At 43.8% G+C, this 15040-nt stretch overlaps 1 protein-coding gene across 1 annotated transcript in view; it reads right to left on the bottom strand.

The window, feature by feature from the left end:
* The window catches only part of DHX15 (DEAH-box helicase 15), a 44803-nt gene extending 30684 nt beyond the window's left edge, over positions 1–14119 (bottom strand). Inside the window, exons 1-3 of the mRNA XM_004579173.3 lie at positions 13857–14119; positions 5546–5981; positions 3916–4109 (exon numbers count right to left, since the gene is read on the bottom strand). Of these exons, the coding sequence (XP_004579230.1) occupies positions 3916–4109; positions 5546–5981; positions 13857–13927 (701 nt within the window). The 5' untranslated portion in view covers positions 13928–14119. The remainder of the gene's footprint in view (positions 1–3915; positions 4110–5545; positions 5982–13856) is intronic.
* Positions 14120–15040: the final 921 nt, after the last annotated feature.

The following is a 15040-nucleotide window of genomic DNA, read 5'->3' as shown; positions in this document are numbered from 1 at the left end:
GTGCTAGGGCTCCTGCACCCATGTGGGAGGCCCAGAAGGTTCCTAGGTTCAGAATGTGACAGCTCCACCCACTGCGTTCAGCTGGGGAGTGAACTAGCAGATGTTAGCTCTCCCTCTCTGCCTGCGTTTCTAATAAAATAAATAAATAAATTAATTAAAAAAAAAACCTACTCCATAATAAAGTTTCATAGGCTCCAGGATTTCCTTAGATGTCCGCCTACTCCCATGTCATTACAACTGTCTAGTTCTCCACAATCAGTCGTAAGTCTATCATTCTGCTACTTGGGTATATCCTGACACTGTAGGCATTGACAATGACAGAGACCAGCATCCTACTGTCAAGATACATTCAGGGGCCCAGCATAAGGGCCTAGCAGTTAAAACCCTCGCCTTTCACACATATCCCAGCAGCCCCACTTCCCATCCAGCTCCCTGCCCGCGAAAGCAGTTAAGGATGCCTTTGGACCCTGCACACACAAGGGAGATCAGAAAGAAGTTCTTGGCTCCTGGCTTCAGACTGTCTCAGCTCTGGCTGCTTTGGCCACTTGGGCAGTGAACCAGCAGACGGAAGAGCTTTCTCTCAATATTTCCTTCCCTCTGTAAATCAGACTTTCCAATAAAAATAAAGAAATCATAAAAAAACACACAGACTTCAGAAAATAAAATTAGCTTTCTATGAATTGAAAAAGCCAATAGACTTGCACCGGGATCCCATATGGGCGCTGGTTTCATCCCGGTGGCCCCACTTCCCATGCAGCTCCTTATCTGTGGCCTGGAAAAACAGCTGAGGACAGCCCAAAGCTTTGGGAGCCTGCACCCGTGTGGGAGACCCAGAGGAGCCTCCTGGCTTTGGATTGGCTCAGCTCCAACCATTGAGGCCACTTGGGGAATGAATCATCAGACGGAAGATCTTCCTCTCTATCTGCCTTTCCAATAAAAATAAATAAATCTTTTTTAAAAATACCGCAGTAATTTTCCAGCTTGGGAAAAATATTAAAATGCAATGTTATAATCTAAGACAATAAATAATGAAATTAACTACCAAACGAACAACTTCAAACACTATGTCCACAGGCACAAGACTATCAGTCTATCTTCTTTCCTAAGAACAAAAAACATTAAAACTCACACTAGAGCAAAAATTCTTAGATGTGCACTGCAAAAGTGCTGGACTATAAGCCAGCAATCTTCCTTACTCAGAATGAGTTAAAATACCCTCCAGAGACTGGCTTTTACTTCCTCATGGGTGAACCCTCCAACCCCATACCTTACATTCCAAGACTGTAACAGGAAAGTAATACTGCAAAGGGAATAGCATATACATTGCACATAAAAATGAAAACGATTGCTGCTTTATAAACTAGTCTATACACCGTGACTAGACAGCTACTTAGGACTAGTTGGACAGTATGCACTTACACTAAAAATCCAATACTCAGAACACAGCACACTACCAAAGCTATAATTTATGCACTGTTCGAATGCTGAAGAAACTGTTTATATCCTTAGTCCATACAGGATCATCTTCAAAATACAAGCTAGGATAAAGTGTTCTCAAACTACAGCTAAATTCCAAGTAGCTAAATTGGAATCTTCAGTAGTTAGTTCTCTTTAATATCCTTCTACCATGGAAATTAAAGTTCCCCTAACCACACAACGGATGTCTGTGTTTCTGCCCTATACCAAAAGCCAGTGAGTACAGCGGGGTTATCTGATGTGTTCACTCTTCCAGTTAAACACATCTGAGGAGTGAAAACAGCAAATGAAGATCTGTCTCCTCCTCTCTCTAGATCTGACTTTCTAATAAAAATAAATACATACAATTAAAATTTGGTTAAAAGCACTAGGAATGCTCAACAATTCCAGTTATTTTCCCTATGAGCAATCCAGTCGATTTGCACAATTGTCTTAAGCTTGCCCTTTCTGCATTCTCTACTATCACTAATAATACACACTCCAAGAATTATAACTTTCTCATGCTCATAAGCTGAAGTCAATTGAGCCATTATGTCGACCCTGACAAATCATTTAAGTTTACTTAAATTCCGATTCTATTTAGCTGAAGCTTGCTAAACACAAACTTTTACACAGCAAATGAAAGTCAAAATGGCATTCCTCTTAAAGACAAGCAAAACTTGTCCTTTATTTTCAAGTTGATAGCACTGGCATTTTAAGTAGCCTAAAAACTGAAATCCATAAAGCAGGTATTCGGCCTAGTATTCCAGATGCTCCAGGCCCACAGAAGACGCCTGCACTCCCTTCTCAGCTCTGCTTCTGGTTCTCCGGCACTCTGGTCATGCCAGTCCTGGGAGGCCAACAGTGATGGGCACGCCAGCTCCTGGCCCTGCCACTACCATCACGGACTGAGGCACTGGGTAGGCGCATTTTACTGTCTCCTGCCTCTCAAAAAGTGATGTGGTTGCTTATGCGATTATTTTGCAAATTACTCTACAAATGATCAACGTGTTACCAATGCAGGCTCAGCGAGATTAATCTTTCATTCACAAGTAAGTCTCACATAATAAAAACACAGAATTTTAAAAAATTCAATAGTATTATAACATGAAAGGGAGTGATAAGTATCTAATTTTAAAAATGACAGAAAATTAAGTCAACATTATGCTGCAAGAAATTTCTTCAGAATTAAATATCAAACAATTTACAGGAAAATTATATGAAAAGGACTTTTTCGTATGGAAGAGGAAAAAGGTCAGGATATAAATGAAACAAAATTAGTATTGGTAAAGACAAGCTATAAATTTGTAAGTCACTCTACTACTGTTTCTGCATAATTTGAAAAATTCTAAACAGTTTAAAGAAAATGGGAACACTTGACTCTTAGCACATGATTTCCTAGGACTGTAGCTACCTCTGCCAGGTTTCTGTTCAGAACCAAGTACCTGAGTCACTGCCTGCTGCCTAACATGCCCATTACCACACGCTATAATCCCAAGTGGAACTGGGACATGGTAGCAGGTCCTCCTCGGGTATGAGCACCCCAAGTGCTTTCTTCCTTTTTTGTTTTTGGTTAACGATTTACTTTTCAGAGAAAGATCTTCCATTCTCTGGTTCCCTCCAACACTGCAACAGCCGGAGCTTTGCTGCTCCTAATTCTGATCTGAAACCAGGAGCCAGGAGCTTCTTCTGGGTCTCCCCCAAGAGGTGCATGGTCCAAGGCACTGGGCTTTCCCAGGCCACAAACAGGGAGCTGGATGGGAAGCGGAGCAGCCGAGACACTAATGGGAATCCAAATGACATTGCCAGTGCTTGTAGGCTGAAGATTAGCCAAGTGAGCCATTATTTCAGCCCTGACTTAAAATCAACAAGCAGGAGTAAGATTTTCAAAAGCATGACCACCAAGCAACATATCACCTTGTTTCCAAAATTTAATTGTAAGATGAAGACAAGAAAAAGTGGTTAAAGAAACTCATCATGAAAAATCAATGTTATGTACCAGTCTTGAAGAAACAGAACTTTAAGAAGGCTCCAAGAGTATATTCCCAAAGATTTCCCTTTGAGCTCATTACTAAATATGTGTAACATGAGCTATATAATATTGTTTGCTCTCCCAAATTAAGTTACATTCCACCCACACATAATCTCCTAAAAGTAGTTCTTTACTAATATTTATCATTTCATTTTCTATCATATTTAAATAATTCACTAGACTGAAACTACTAAAACCATTTTACAGTGTAACACTTAAGATATAACACCAAATAAGAAAAATATGGACCTTCTACTGAATAGTTCCCCAAAAAAAGAACACATTAGAAAGTCACCTAAGAAGCCCAAGGCTTACTTTGGACTATTCAATTCTGAATATGGATAATTTCAGCTTCTACTATCAAAGTTTCCTTAATTAGTGACACAGAACTACAGGCAGAGAAAGCAACCATTTGTAAAAATACTTACTTAAGAATGGTTTTTGCACTACTGCAGTCTTCAAATCGAATGGAGTAACCAACTTCCTGACCCAACATTACGTCCATTTCATCAGCAACTCTCTGAGCCACACTCATTGCGGCCACTCTCCTGGGCTGAGTACAGGCAACTCCTCTCTTCGGGCCTGGTAATGAGCGCATGTACTCCACACACCATTGTGGAATCTATCAAATAATTACACATTTAGGTCAGTTCTATGCCTACCTATAGATATACTTAACATAAAGCACTTTATATCATTTCAATAATTTAAAATGAAGTTTCCATAACTATGCCCTTGCTAATGGCTGAACTGCAGCTGCTTAAGTGTGTGTGTAAGTATCAATACGAGATGTCTTCTTTACTACCGAAAGTTATAAACTCCTTAGATTTTTTTTTTGCAGGACTGCATCTTCTAATAGGCACAAGTTGATAACAAAGTTAATCTAATGGCCTAGCCAGCAAGTAATGAAGGTATGCCAAAAAGTGTTTGGGCATAGAGGTTGAAACACCACTTGGGACACTCTCATCCCATTTCAGTGTCCCATATCCAATTCCAGTTTCCTACTAGCATGCTTTGCAGGAGGCAGCAGGGAACCGCTCAAGTAGCTGGGTTCCTGCCAGCAACATGGGAGACTCAGAGTTCCTCACTTCTGACTTAGACCAGGCCCAGTCCCCGGAGTCGGGAATTTAGGTTATCTTCCAACAAATGCAAAATATACCTCTCAACCTTAAAACAACCAAAAATTGGGATGAAATTCATTTTAGCTGTCTCACTTCCCTTCAAACTCCCAAATGCCATACAATTCTACATAATCAAGACTCCAAATCATTACAAACTCACTGTTTTGTGTAATCTGTTCTGCCTCTACTTTCACTGTTAATAAACTCACCTCTGAAATAAGGCTGATCACATAAGGACCAGAATTTTAGAAGCTGAGCCCATTTAAACTGATACAACTACATACACTTGATCTTAGTCACAAGAGAAGCAATGATACAACTATGTAAATCAGTGTAACCCATTTCTCCTTATTATGCTCATCTGTAACAGGGTGATTAATAATTTATTGCAGGGCTAAAGAAATAGCAAAAATTACACATGTAAAGTATTCAGAACCTACCTTCATCCAACTGCTTCTCAAATGAGTACTCAAAGTGATGCTTTTTAACTATTAACATATTCATGTTCCCTTTCACATATTCCTTTCAGTTTCTAAATTCTCAACACAGCGATTTTAAAAAACCCGCAGCAATTCTTTTCCTAATACCTATAGGACAAGTGACTGGATCTCCTAATTTACAAGAGATAACTTTCAGGCAAAACATTAAGCAGCTGCCTGCAACACAAGCATCCCCTTCAGGGCTGGGAAAGTATCACTCTGCCATATTTAAGGTTAAAAAAACAGGCCTGTTCTTCTCTCCTACAATTTGCCAAGACAGATACTCCTTATAGGATTCCTTGACTTTGAAAGTCATGAAAAAGTGCTAAACATCAAATCAACTACTCTCCAAGGTGTTCTATAAGACAGACAAAGGGAATGACCAGTAGAAACAAACAAGCAACACTTGGTAAACTTGAGCATTAATAAAATATGTGCCATGGCATACATTAACTCACCTGTGTTGTCTTACCAGAGCCGGTCTCACCAACCAGTACAAATGACTGATGTCTAACCAAAATATCTGTAAATCTATCCTTGTATTCCCAAACAGGGAGCTGTAGCCGTTTCTTTAGAATATCGTAGTACCGAGGCGTATGTGGCAGGTTGGTGAATGGATTGATACACTGGGGGAGCGACGTGTGCCCGGCATGCCCGGTGTGTGCAGAATGAGCCGAATGAGCAGAATGAGCCGAATGTGCCGAGTGGGTTGAGTGGGCCGAGTGGGACGCTTTTAACGGTGGTAATCCAGCGCTGATAAGCATAGCATTTGTGGAGGCTCGCAATTCCTTCTCCTTTTCCTTCTCCCTTTCCCGCTCCCTATCTCCTCTATCTCGTTCTCGGTCTCGATCTTTGGACCGATCTTCACGATCCCGATCCCGATCTCGATCCTTCCTAAACATAAAAGTTCACAGTTCAGAATCTGAATTTCACATAAAATACTCAAGGCAGCATTAGAGCCGTAAAAAGTGTTAAACATGCAATAACCAAATGAATAAAGATAAAATCCAGTGGATTGCCCAACTACCACAAATAATGAAAAGATTGCCCAAGATCCACCAGAAACAGCTTTTGTTTCCTTCATGATGCTTCGCATTGTTCCCCCTTCCACTGGAAAGCCAGATACACAGAGGAGGAGAGACAGAGAGGAAGATCTTCCATCCCATGATTCACTCCCCAAGTGACCACAAAGACAGGTGCTACACTGATCCGAAGCCAGGAACCTCCTACAGGTCTCCCACGCGGGTGCAGGGCCCCAAGGCTTCGGGCCGTCCTCGACTGCTTTCCCAGGCCACAAGCAGGGAGCTGGATGGGAAGCAGAGCTGCCGGGATTAAACCAGTGCCCTTATGGGATGCTGGCACGTTCAAGGAGAGGACTTTAGCTGCTAGGCCACGGCGCTGGGCCAGATGCTTCGCATTGTTTCTGTACATTTTAACATAGGGTAACAAGAATACAAATAAATTCCCATTCAGTCGCTAAATGAAAAACCTTGTCAGTAAACACGTACTACTTACAAGAAAAATTAATATGAAAACTTTCATTCCAGGAATAGTCACTGTGGCACAACAGGCTAAGCCTCCACTTGGGGATGGCTGTATCCCAAATCCATGTTTTATCAATTCCCATCTTTCCCTTCTGACCCAGCTTCCTGCCAATGCATCCCGGAAGGCTGAGGACGAATCCTTGCCAGCCACGTGGGAGAGCCAGTTAAAGTTCCTATCTGCTGGCACCAGTTGGCACCAGCCTAGGAGACTGTATCCGAGAAATGAGTCAGCAGATGAAGAGATCTTCGACTCAAATCAATAAAAACGAACATGTTAAAAGCTTATTCCTTTACGTTTTAGTCTTAAAAATAAAACACTGAAAATAACCTGTAAACCCATGTAGCTTACTCAACCATGAAACAGAGCCAAGTCACAAATAAGTGTCACTAAATTCTAGAATCCATTTCTAGTTGTTAGAAATGGTCCCTTAACACAAAAATAAATTTAACATAATCTATGGTAGGTGACCAAATACGTGTCCCTGCCTGCCATGGAGTTGCCTAGGAGGCCTCTGAAGGGCTGTTGGTGGGAGCAAAGTAATTAAGCATACTCACTCCAACAACCCAGCTTACTCTAGAACAAATGCTGTGGCAGCCGGGCGTTTGCATCACACTTGAAACAGTGAGGTAACATGAAGCTCTATCAGCCCTCAAGTGTGTCATAATTCCCCACCCATAACACACAAAAGAACACACTGCTTATATCCCAAATACACAGCAGAGCAGGACAGAATACTAATCTCTGCAATGTATTTCAGCTGGGCAATAATATGTCCTCTTAGAATACAGGTAACAACCAAACTCAGCACCGAGTTGAGACAGTTCCCCACAGAAATGGCTCCTTCTATCCCAATGTTCACCTTTCACAGAATCAGAAGGCTACAATTCTCTGAAAATATTTGACAAAAAAAAAAGATATAATAATCATTAAAACAAAAAAAGAGCCAAAGAACAAACACAATGGAAAGTCGAGCAATTTAAAACTTTAGTCCAGCTCTATCTTTAGAATATACCATCAACCATCTTCTTTATTTGATTCTCTCTTTCTGCCCCTGGTGTTCAATAATTAAATAAGGGTTTAACTGCCCCAAAATGCAAATGGAAATAGTTTCTAACAGGGCACACAGAAATATGCCCAGCGTGAGAATCACTGAAGTTGCAAGTGGTTCCAAGACAGGATATCTTAAAGACCACCGAACACAGAGCTAAAAAAAAAAGAACCCCCAAAGAACATCTGCTCTTTTTAAAAAAGGATTATGTTTGAGCACTCCTTGATGGGGGAAAGAGTTCACTTCTGAAAACTTGGGGTTTGATACGGTATTAAAATGCCTCTGGGTCGGCAGGCATCCACAGTCCAAGGGTGTTTGGGCTCTGCCAATGCACACTCTGGAAGCAGGAGACCAAAGAGTGGGGTCCCAGCCACCCACAGGGGAGATCCTCAGGCATCTGGGGAGTAAACCAGAGGGCAGGAGATCTCTGTCTCTCCCTCTCAAACACAAATAAAGAACACTTTTAGGAGAGTGAAGAACAAATAAGCCACATACATTGCTTGGCTGAAGTACTATCTATACTAACAAAGACGTGCAGACGGTTTTCACTTCACCAGCTTTACCAACAAGACTACAACCAGCTGATGCACAGGATCCATTCTAGACTCTAGAGACAGAAAGATTAGAACCAGTATTGTGCAACAGTTGTGGAACAGATGCCTGCAACACTAGAATCCCCCATGAGAGTGGATCTGAAGTCCTGCTGCTCCACTTGCAATCCAACTACTTGCTAATGCACCTGGGAAAATGGCAGATGCAGGCCCAAGAGCCTGGGCCCCTGCCACCCACACGGAGACCTGGATGGCATTCCCAGCTCCGGCTTTGGCCTGCCCCAGGCTGTCACTGCAGCCATCTGGGGAGTAAGCCAATGGATGGAAGTTCTCTTCCTCTAAAAGCATCTTTGATAATTAAAAAAAAAAAAACAGTGGGATCACAGCTATATAACCACAGATAAGGCAGAAAACCTCCATCTACAAAATTAAAGCAATAAAACAGCTTCTTGAATTAAAATAAAGCAACAGGGATCAGTGAGTTGAGCTGCAGCCTGGGATGTCTGCATCCCACAGTGGCTGGCTCAGGTCCCTACTATTCCGCAGTTTCATTCTCGTTTTTCTGCTAGATGGAATTTTGGCTCCTGGCTTCAGCCTGGCCCATCTAGTCCCAGCTTTTGAGAGCATTCAGGGCATGAACCTTAAACCAAAGATTTCTCTTTCTAGTACTCCCTATCTCTCAGTCACCCTGTCTTTCAAATAAATAAAATATCCTTTTTTCCAGAGCCACCAGGAAGAAAGCAAAGGACAAATTTAATCACCTAAAGTGTTATCTGGTTCAAACTGTCCAGATCCTCAGTGGGGGAGGAAGAATAAAAATGAGAATCCAAAACTTTAGCTGTGTAAGTGTACATAACTTGCTATCCATGCGCTTTATTTTCTCTTAAAAGAATCATTCTTGGACAAAGAATAATAGTAAACATCTACTAATTCAGATGTTTTAAAAATTCTCAAAACAGTGATTTATAATTAGTCATGACACTGCACAGACAATGACAGTTGCTGAGCTGGCCTCTGTTACTGCCACGTGCCAGCTCAACCTTGCTTTGGCATTTAAGTTATGTTTGTGATCCATCATCCTTCCTTGTGCACAAAATGTGACTACTGGAATCTTTAGAAGTAGTAAAAGATTAAATTATTTAATATTTCTAACATGCTTAGATGGTTAGCACACTGAAAATGTCCAATAAATACTGATTATCGCTGTTTGCTTCTAAATTACAACATATTAAAATTCTATTCAGAGTAATAGCTATTAAAGTACAGTAAATTGGCAAGCTAAGTCAGAATATTTCACATCACTTTTTATATGGTAGTCTTAGTTCATCCCAGGCACTGTGGCATGACAGGTAAAGCTATTGTTTACAGCACCAGTACTCATATGGACGCTGGTTCAAGACCCAGCTGTTCTATTTCCAATCCAGCTTTCTGCCAGTGTGTCCAGGGAGGCTGTGGAAGATGGCCCCAAATCCTAGGGCCCTCGCACCCACATGGCAGATCCAGGAATCTCCTGGCTCTGGACTGCCCCAGCTACAGTCACTGTGGCATTTGGGCAGCAAGAGTGGGTGGGTAGATGGTGTCTCTCTCTCCAACTCTGCCTTTCAAGTAAACAAATGAATCTTTACATTAAAAAAAAATAATAATTATATTAAGCATGGAAATGTACACATATTGATATTCATCATATTCAGTTCTCATTTATACATTAATGACAACTAAATATTGTCTAAATACCAATGCTAACAAGTTTCAATATACTTTCGACTGGAGTACTATGCAGCCAATGAAAAGGATGTATTTAAATGTGCATGGAAAATGAAAGTGGCTAAGTATAAAAACTTCAAATTCACATAGTTTTACTGACACGTGATTTCCATGTACTTTCTCTAGCACTTTTGCATCTAGTTAATGATATTTCTGAGTGTGTGTGGGGGAGAGCACAGAATAACACCTTTTAAAAGATCCTGAGGGCCTGGCACAGTAGCCTAGTGCTAAAGTCGTCGCCTTGCAAGCACCAGGCTCCTATCTGTGTGCTGGCTCGTATCCAGGATGCTCCACTTCCCATCCAGCTTCCTGCCTGGGAAAGCAGTGGAAGACAGCACAAAGCCATGGGACCCTGCACCCATGTAGGAGACCCAGAAGAAGCTCCTGGCTTTGGAACAGCTTAGCTCTGGCCGTTGTGGCCACTTGGGCCAGTGGATGGAAGATCTTTCTCTCTGTATCTCCGCCTTTCCAATAAATATTAATAAATCTTTAAAAAAAGATCCTGATATTAAACACAGTTCATTTTTTCAACTAAAATGCAAGAGATCATTTCATCAAATGTTCAGGGAAATTAAAAAATATATATCTCTGTGTATGCACATTTCTTGCAATCTTGGGGCAAAGTGCTAAAAGCCCATCTATCGGAGAACTAATGTAATGAAACTGTGTTTATACATAAACCTGGGTTCTTAAAAAAAAACTCACGCAAAGTATACGTTAAAAAATGTGATTTCAACTTTTTTTCCAACCAACCTGTTATGTCTACATCTAAAGATCTATTTTGAAGAATTAAGGATAAGACACCAGTTTAAAAAGCCCGCCCTATCAAGAGTAACATGAACAAATACTACTAAAATTGAAGAACCAACATTAAATTGATGGCAAGGCTTGGGTGGAAAGGTGAAGTCAATGATTTAAGAAGCTGACTGGAACAACACTCCAAAGAAATCAAGAGTTTACAAAGGGACAGTTCATTCTAATAACAATCTACTGAACACAATAGAAAACCATTCACATCAATGCGCAAAACAAGAATTTATCTTGCTCATGCTCTAACTTAAGAGGACCAATAATTAAAATAGTCAATACCAGACTACATGTAGTTCACTTAACAGTTATTTTACAGTTATTTAACTGAAAAGCAGAGACAGCAAGTGGCAAGTTCTCTCTCTCACACTGGTTCCCTCCCTGGATGCCAACAAGAGGACAAGGCCAGGTGAAGCCAGGAGGGAGAACATCTAAGTGTGGGTGCTACCGGGACCCGGGCCAGCACCTGCTGCATTAGCAGGAAGCAGGATGGCGGGCGCTGATGGAGGATGAGGACATCACTAGTGATGGCCATAACACTAGCCCCAAAGGACAAGCAGACTGCTCTCCTGGAGTATTCCTTCAAATCACCAGTGCGATCCTGGAAACAAAGCACAATCAAAACAATGACTACTAAGAGTTCAAAACTAAGCAGCCTAAACTGTATGAACAGAGATGGCTCTTTTCTGAAGCAATACCGTAAACGTATAGATGAAAAAACAGACAAGGCCAAATATGTAACAAAAATCTACAACATCTCCATTTACTATAAAATTAAAATATGCCAGGTAAGCAACACCTTACATAGTGTGGGAGCATGATTCAAGTGAAATCTCCCACTGAATTACCCTCTCTTCTCTGTCCTGAAGAAATAGGACAGTACTAGGTAGCCGGTTAGTCCTCTAGATGAACAAATCCATGCTGCAAGACAAAAACCACCTAACAGGAGAGTTACAAGACACCTAAGAGTCTAAAGTAACAAAACAGTCAAACACAAAACACTCAAGAGCCCTAAAAAAACATGCAGGAGAGCTCAGTACAATCAGTCCTATGAGAAATGGCAATCGAATGACACGGAAATCAGTGTAAAAACGTCCCTCCAGAATTTTTAGTAACTTGGGTATTACTCCAAAGATGATTTTTCTTTACCAATAAGTTTAAACATCCAAAGGAATGTTGCCAGTATGGATCCCCTCAAGTTAGCATCTTTAAGAGTATCTGTTTTCCAAGAGCGAGGAAACAATCACATAGGTGTGCTGGGACCAGCCCCCCCTCTCAAACGGTATGCCAAGTATGCATCAGGGACCGACCCCATCCCAGCAGTCAGTTGATTCCAACCTGACCTGACAGCCATCAACAACAAGGTAGCCAGAAGACCCAAAATCTATCTCTGCTTCACAAGATCAAGAATCACGTGTTCTCCACTTTATCAACTCACTGAACACTCCATTACAACAGGCTGCAGTGACTGACTATGGGATTTGGCTGCCAACTTTAAGGTAAGAGCAGCGTTCCAGACCTTGCTGTAAACTTGCACCAGCCACCTTAACTCTGATCTCCACTTTCCCTCCCTTAAGTCAAACTCATTCTACTCTTTAAAGGGACTTCCAGCCCCTAGGTGTCTAGGACACACAGCTCAGTGAGTTTTGGCTTACTTGGTTGTTTACCTGCAGAACGGGAGCTAAAAAGAAGCTGTTCTGTAACGTTACATTTTACGACGTCGTATCGACTTAAAAACCTTACAAAATTATGACACACTCTAATCCCCATATTTAATCATTCAATATATAGAAAAGCATGAAAATAAATGCTATCCTGACAGTACACTGCCACTAACCAGATAGCTGGAAATTAACCCAAATGAAGTCTGGGTAAATGAAATTCCAGGATTGTTCCCATGTTCACACACACAAAATCAAGCAAAATATCTGAACAGCAGGATTTTGTGTAGTATTTTGGTTTTTTTTTTTCTGGTCTGTATTCCCCCCAATATATCTCTGTACTTTAGTAACACAAACATACCCCGCACTGGTAAGTAATTTTGATGCAACTACTTACATACTAAATTCCTCTGTAACTTTAACGAACGTCTAAGAGAATGGGAAAAAAAATTAGGGAACACGAAAAGTCTGTTTTAAGTATTTTAACTCTGAGCTGCCCATGCACATCACTTTACCATAAAAAAAACTAACAATGTGTTTTGCAAAAGGCTTCCAAGGCTTGAAAAGCTACTCTGAGGGGAAATGGGAAGCAGATCTGAGACTGAAAAATGCATGAATAACGCATGTTTTCCAACTCCCAGCCCACGAGGATGCCCAGGAAGTGATTCTAAGTCAAGCAAGAGAAATAAAGGCGATGGCGGGAGCGTGGGCAGAGAGCGGAAGTTTGCTTGGTCTCCACTCTGAATGGCCCGGGCTCGCTCTCCCGCGCCAAACTACAAACTCGGCCGCCTCCCGGCCCCCTGAGTGACTCCACGATGTCCTTTCTCCCGACAGGGCTTCGCGTCTCCCTTCCCCTGAGGACGCCTGGCTGGCTCGCTGCGCTCAACTCCCGCCACCCTCCCCCCCGCAGCCAACCCCAGCACCCCGCGGCTTTCTTCACTTTCCGCGCTCCCCCGATCGCGCTCCCGCCCAGGCCCTCGGCGCCCACGAGCACCCGGTGCCCTTGGAGGCGCACCCGCGCGCGCCTCGCCGCGCCCTCCCCCGGCGCAGGGCCTCGCTCGGGGATCCAGGCCACGCGGTCCCAGGATGGCTCCCCGCTCCCCAGGGACTCCCACCCGGGTCGGCCTGCTGGACAAGGCGCCCGCGCGGCCCCCAAGGGCCCCTCGGTCCTCCCGACCTGGCCGCAGACATACCCCCTTCCCCATCCCCCCGCGCCCTTGCTGCGCCCAACGGGCGCCGCTCGGCCCCCGACCCGCCACTGGTGAACCGAGCGGCGAGCAAAACAAAGGCTCGGGCTCCGGGGCTCCCTTCGGCCAGGCTGGCCTGGGCCGGCTCCCCGCCAGGCCCCCCAACAAAGCCCAAGCCGCTGCCTCGCGCCCCGGGCCTGGCTTACCCATCGGTCCCCGCACGCTTCTTGCCGGAGGGGTAATCCTCCCCCAAGTCCAACCGATGGCGCTTGGACATCTCCGCACTCTTGGAGCGGGCGGTTAAGAAAGCAGAGAAAGAAGAGGAGCTGGCGGCTGTTTCCGCACAGTCGAGGACGGCGCCTTAACTCTGGAGGACCCCCACCCCTCCCGCTACAACAGCCCACACCGTGCGGCCGGAACCGGGAGCTAAAATGGCGGCGGCGACGAGGGCTGGGCCTGCGCGCGCGCTCCCGCAGCGTGCGTCCCGTGCGTGCGAGCGTGGTGCGCGCGCACGCCGCCAGAGGCGGGAACCCGGAGCGCGCGGTGCGGGCCATACCTCCCGGGCCCTGGGCGCTGAGCTGTTTCTATGGTTGTTGAGCGGGACCGTGTGGTGGCTGCAGCGAGGTGTTGAGTTATGACTCTGTATTTACACTCGGCTTCAGAGTCGCCTTGCCCCTCTGACGTGGAAAATGCAGAAAGTCCAGGCCCAGGTAGGAAATCCTGTGTATCCGTGGCTTGAGGGCCCAGCAAAGTTGAGAGACATGATGCCACACATGGAATGACTGTTTTGTAACTTCAGATCCAGAACGTGAGTCATAGGTGGGCCTGACATGGTGGCCTAGCAGCTAAAGTTCTTGCTTTGCATGCGCCAGCATCCCATATGGTCTCCGGTTCTAATCCCAGCAGCCCCACTTCCCATCCAGCTCCCATCCAGCTCCCATCCAGCTTGTGGCCTGGGAAAGCAGTCAAGGACAGCCCGAAGCTTTGGGTCCTTGCACTTGCGTGGGAGACCTGGAGGAAGTTCCTGGCTCCTGGCTTCAGATGGGCTCAGCTCTGGCCATTGAAGCCACATGGGGAGTGAACCAGCAGATGGAAGATCTTCCTTTCTGTCTCTCCTCTTTTCTGTATATCTGACTTTCCAATGAAAATAAAATAAATCTTAAAAAAAATAAGATCAGCTACAGATGTTACTGGAACATTGGACAAAAGATTGGCAGTAAAGGCACAATCCCTTTTATTTTCCCGTGTACATGGTTTGAGTTTAAAAGCTGTTAACCTTGGCGCCGTCATTCTTGCAGGGACTAGGTAGGTGGGTGTCATAGGTGTGGAAGGTGAGGCTGAGGCAGGCTAAGACATACACAGCTATTAGGGCTGTGTCTCATGGACGGAA

Source organism: Ochotona princeps, chromosome 11 (genome assembly GCF_030435755.1).
Source record: "Ochotona princeps isolate mOchPri1 chromosome 11, mOchPri1.hap1, whole genome shotgun sequence".
Taxonomy (NCBI): domain Eukaryota; kingdom Metazoa; phylum Chordata; class Mammalia; order Lagomorpha; family Ochotonidae; genus Ochotona; species Ochotona princeps.
Note: the sequence above shows the minus strand (reverse complement) of the source record. Positions and strands in the feature narration are given on the sequence as shown.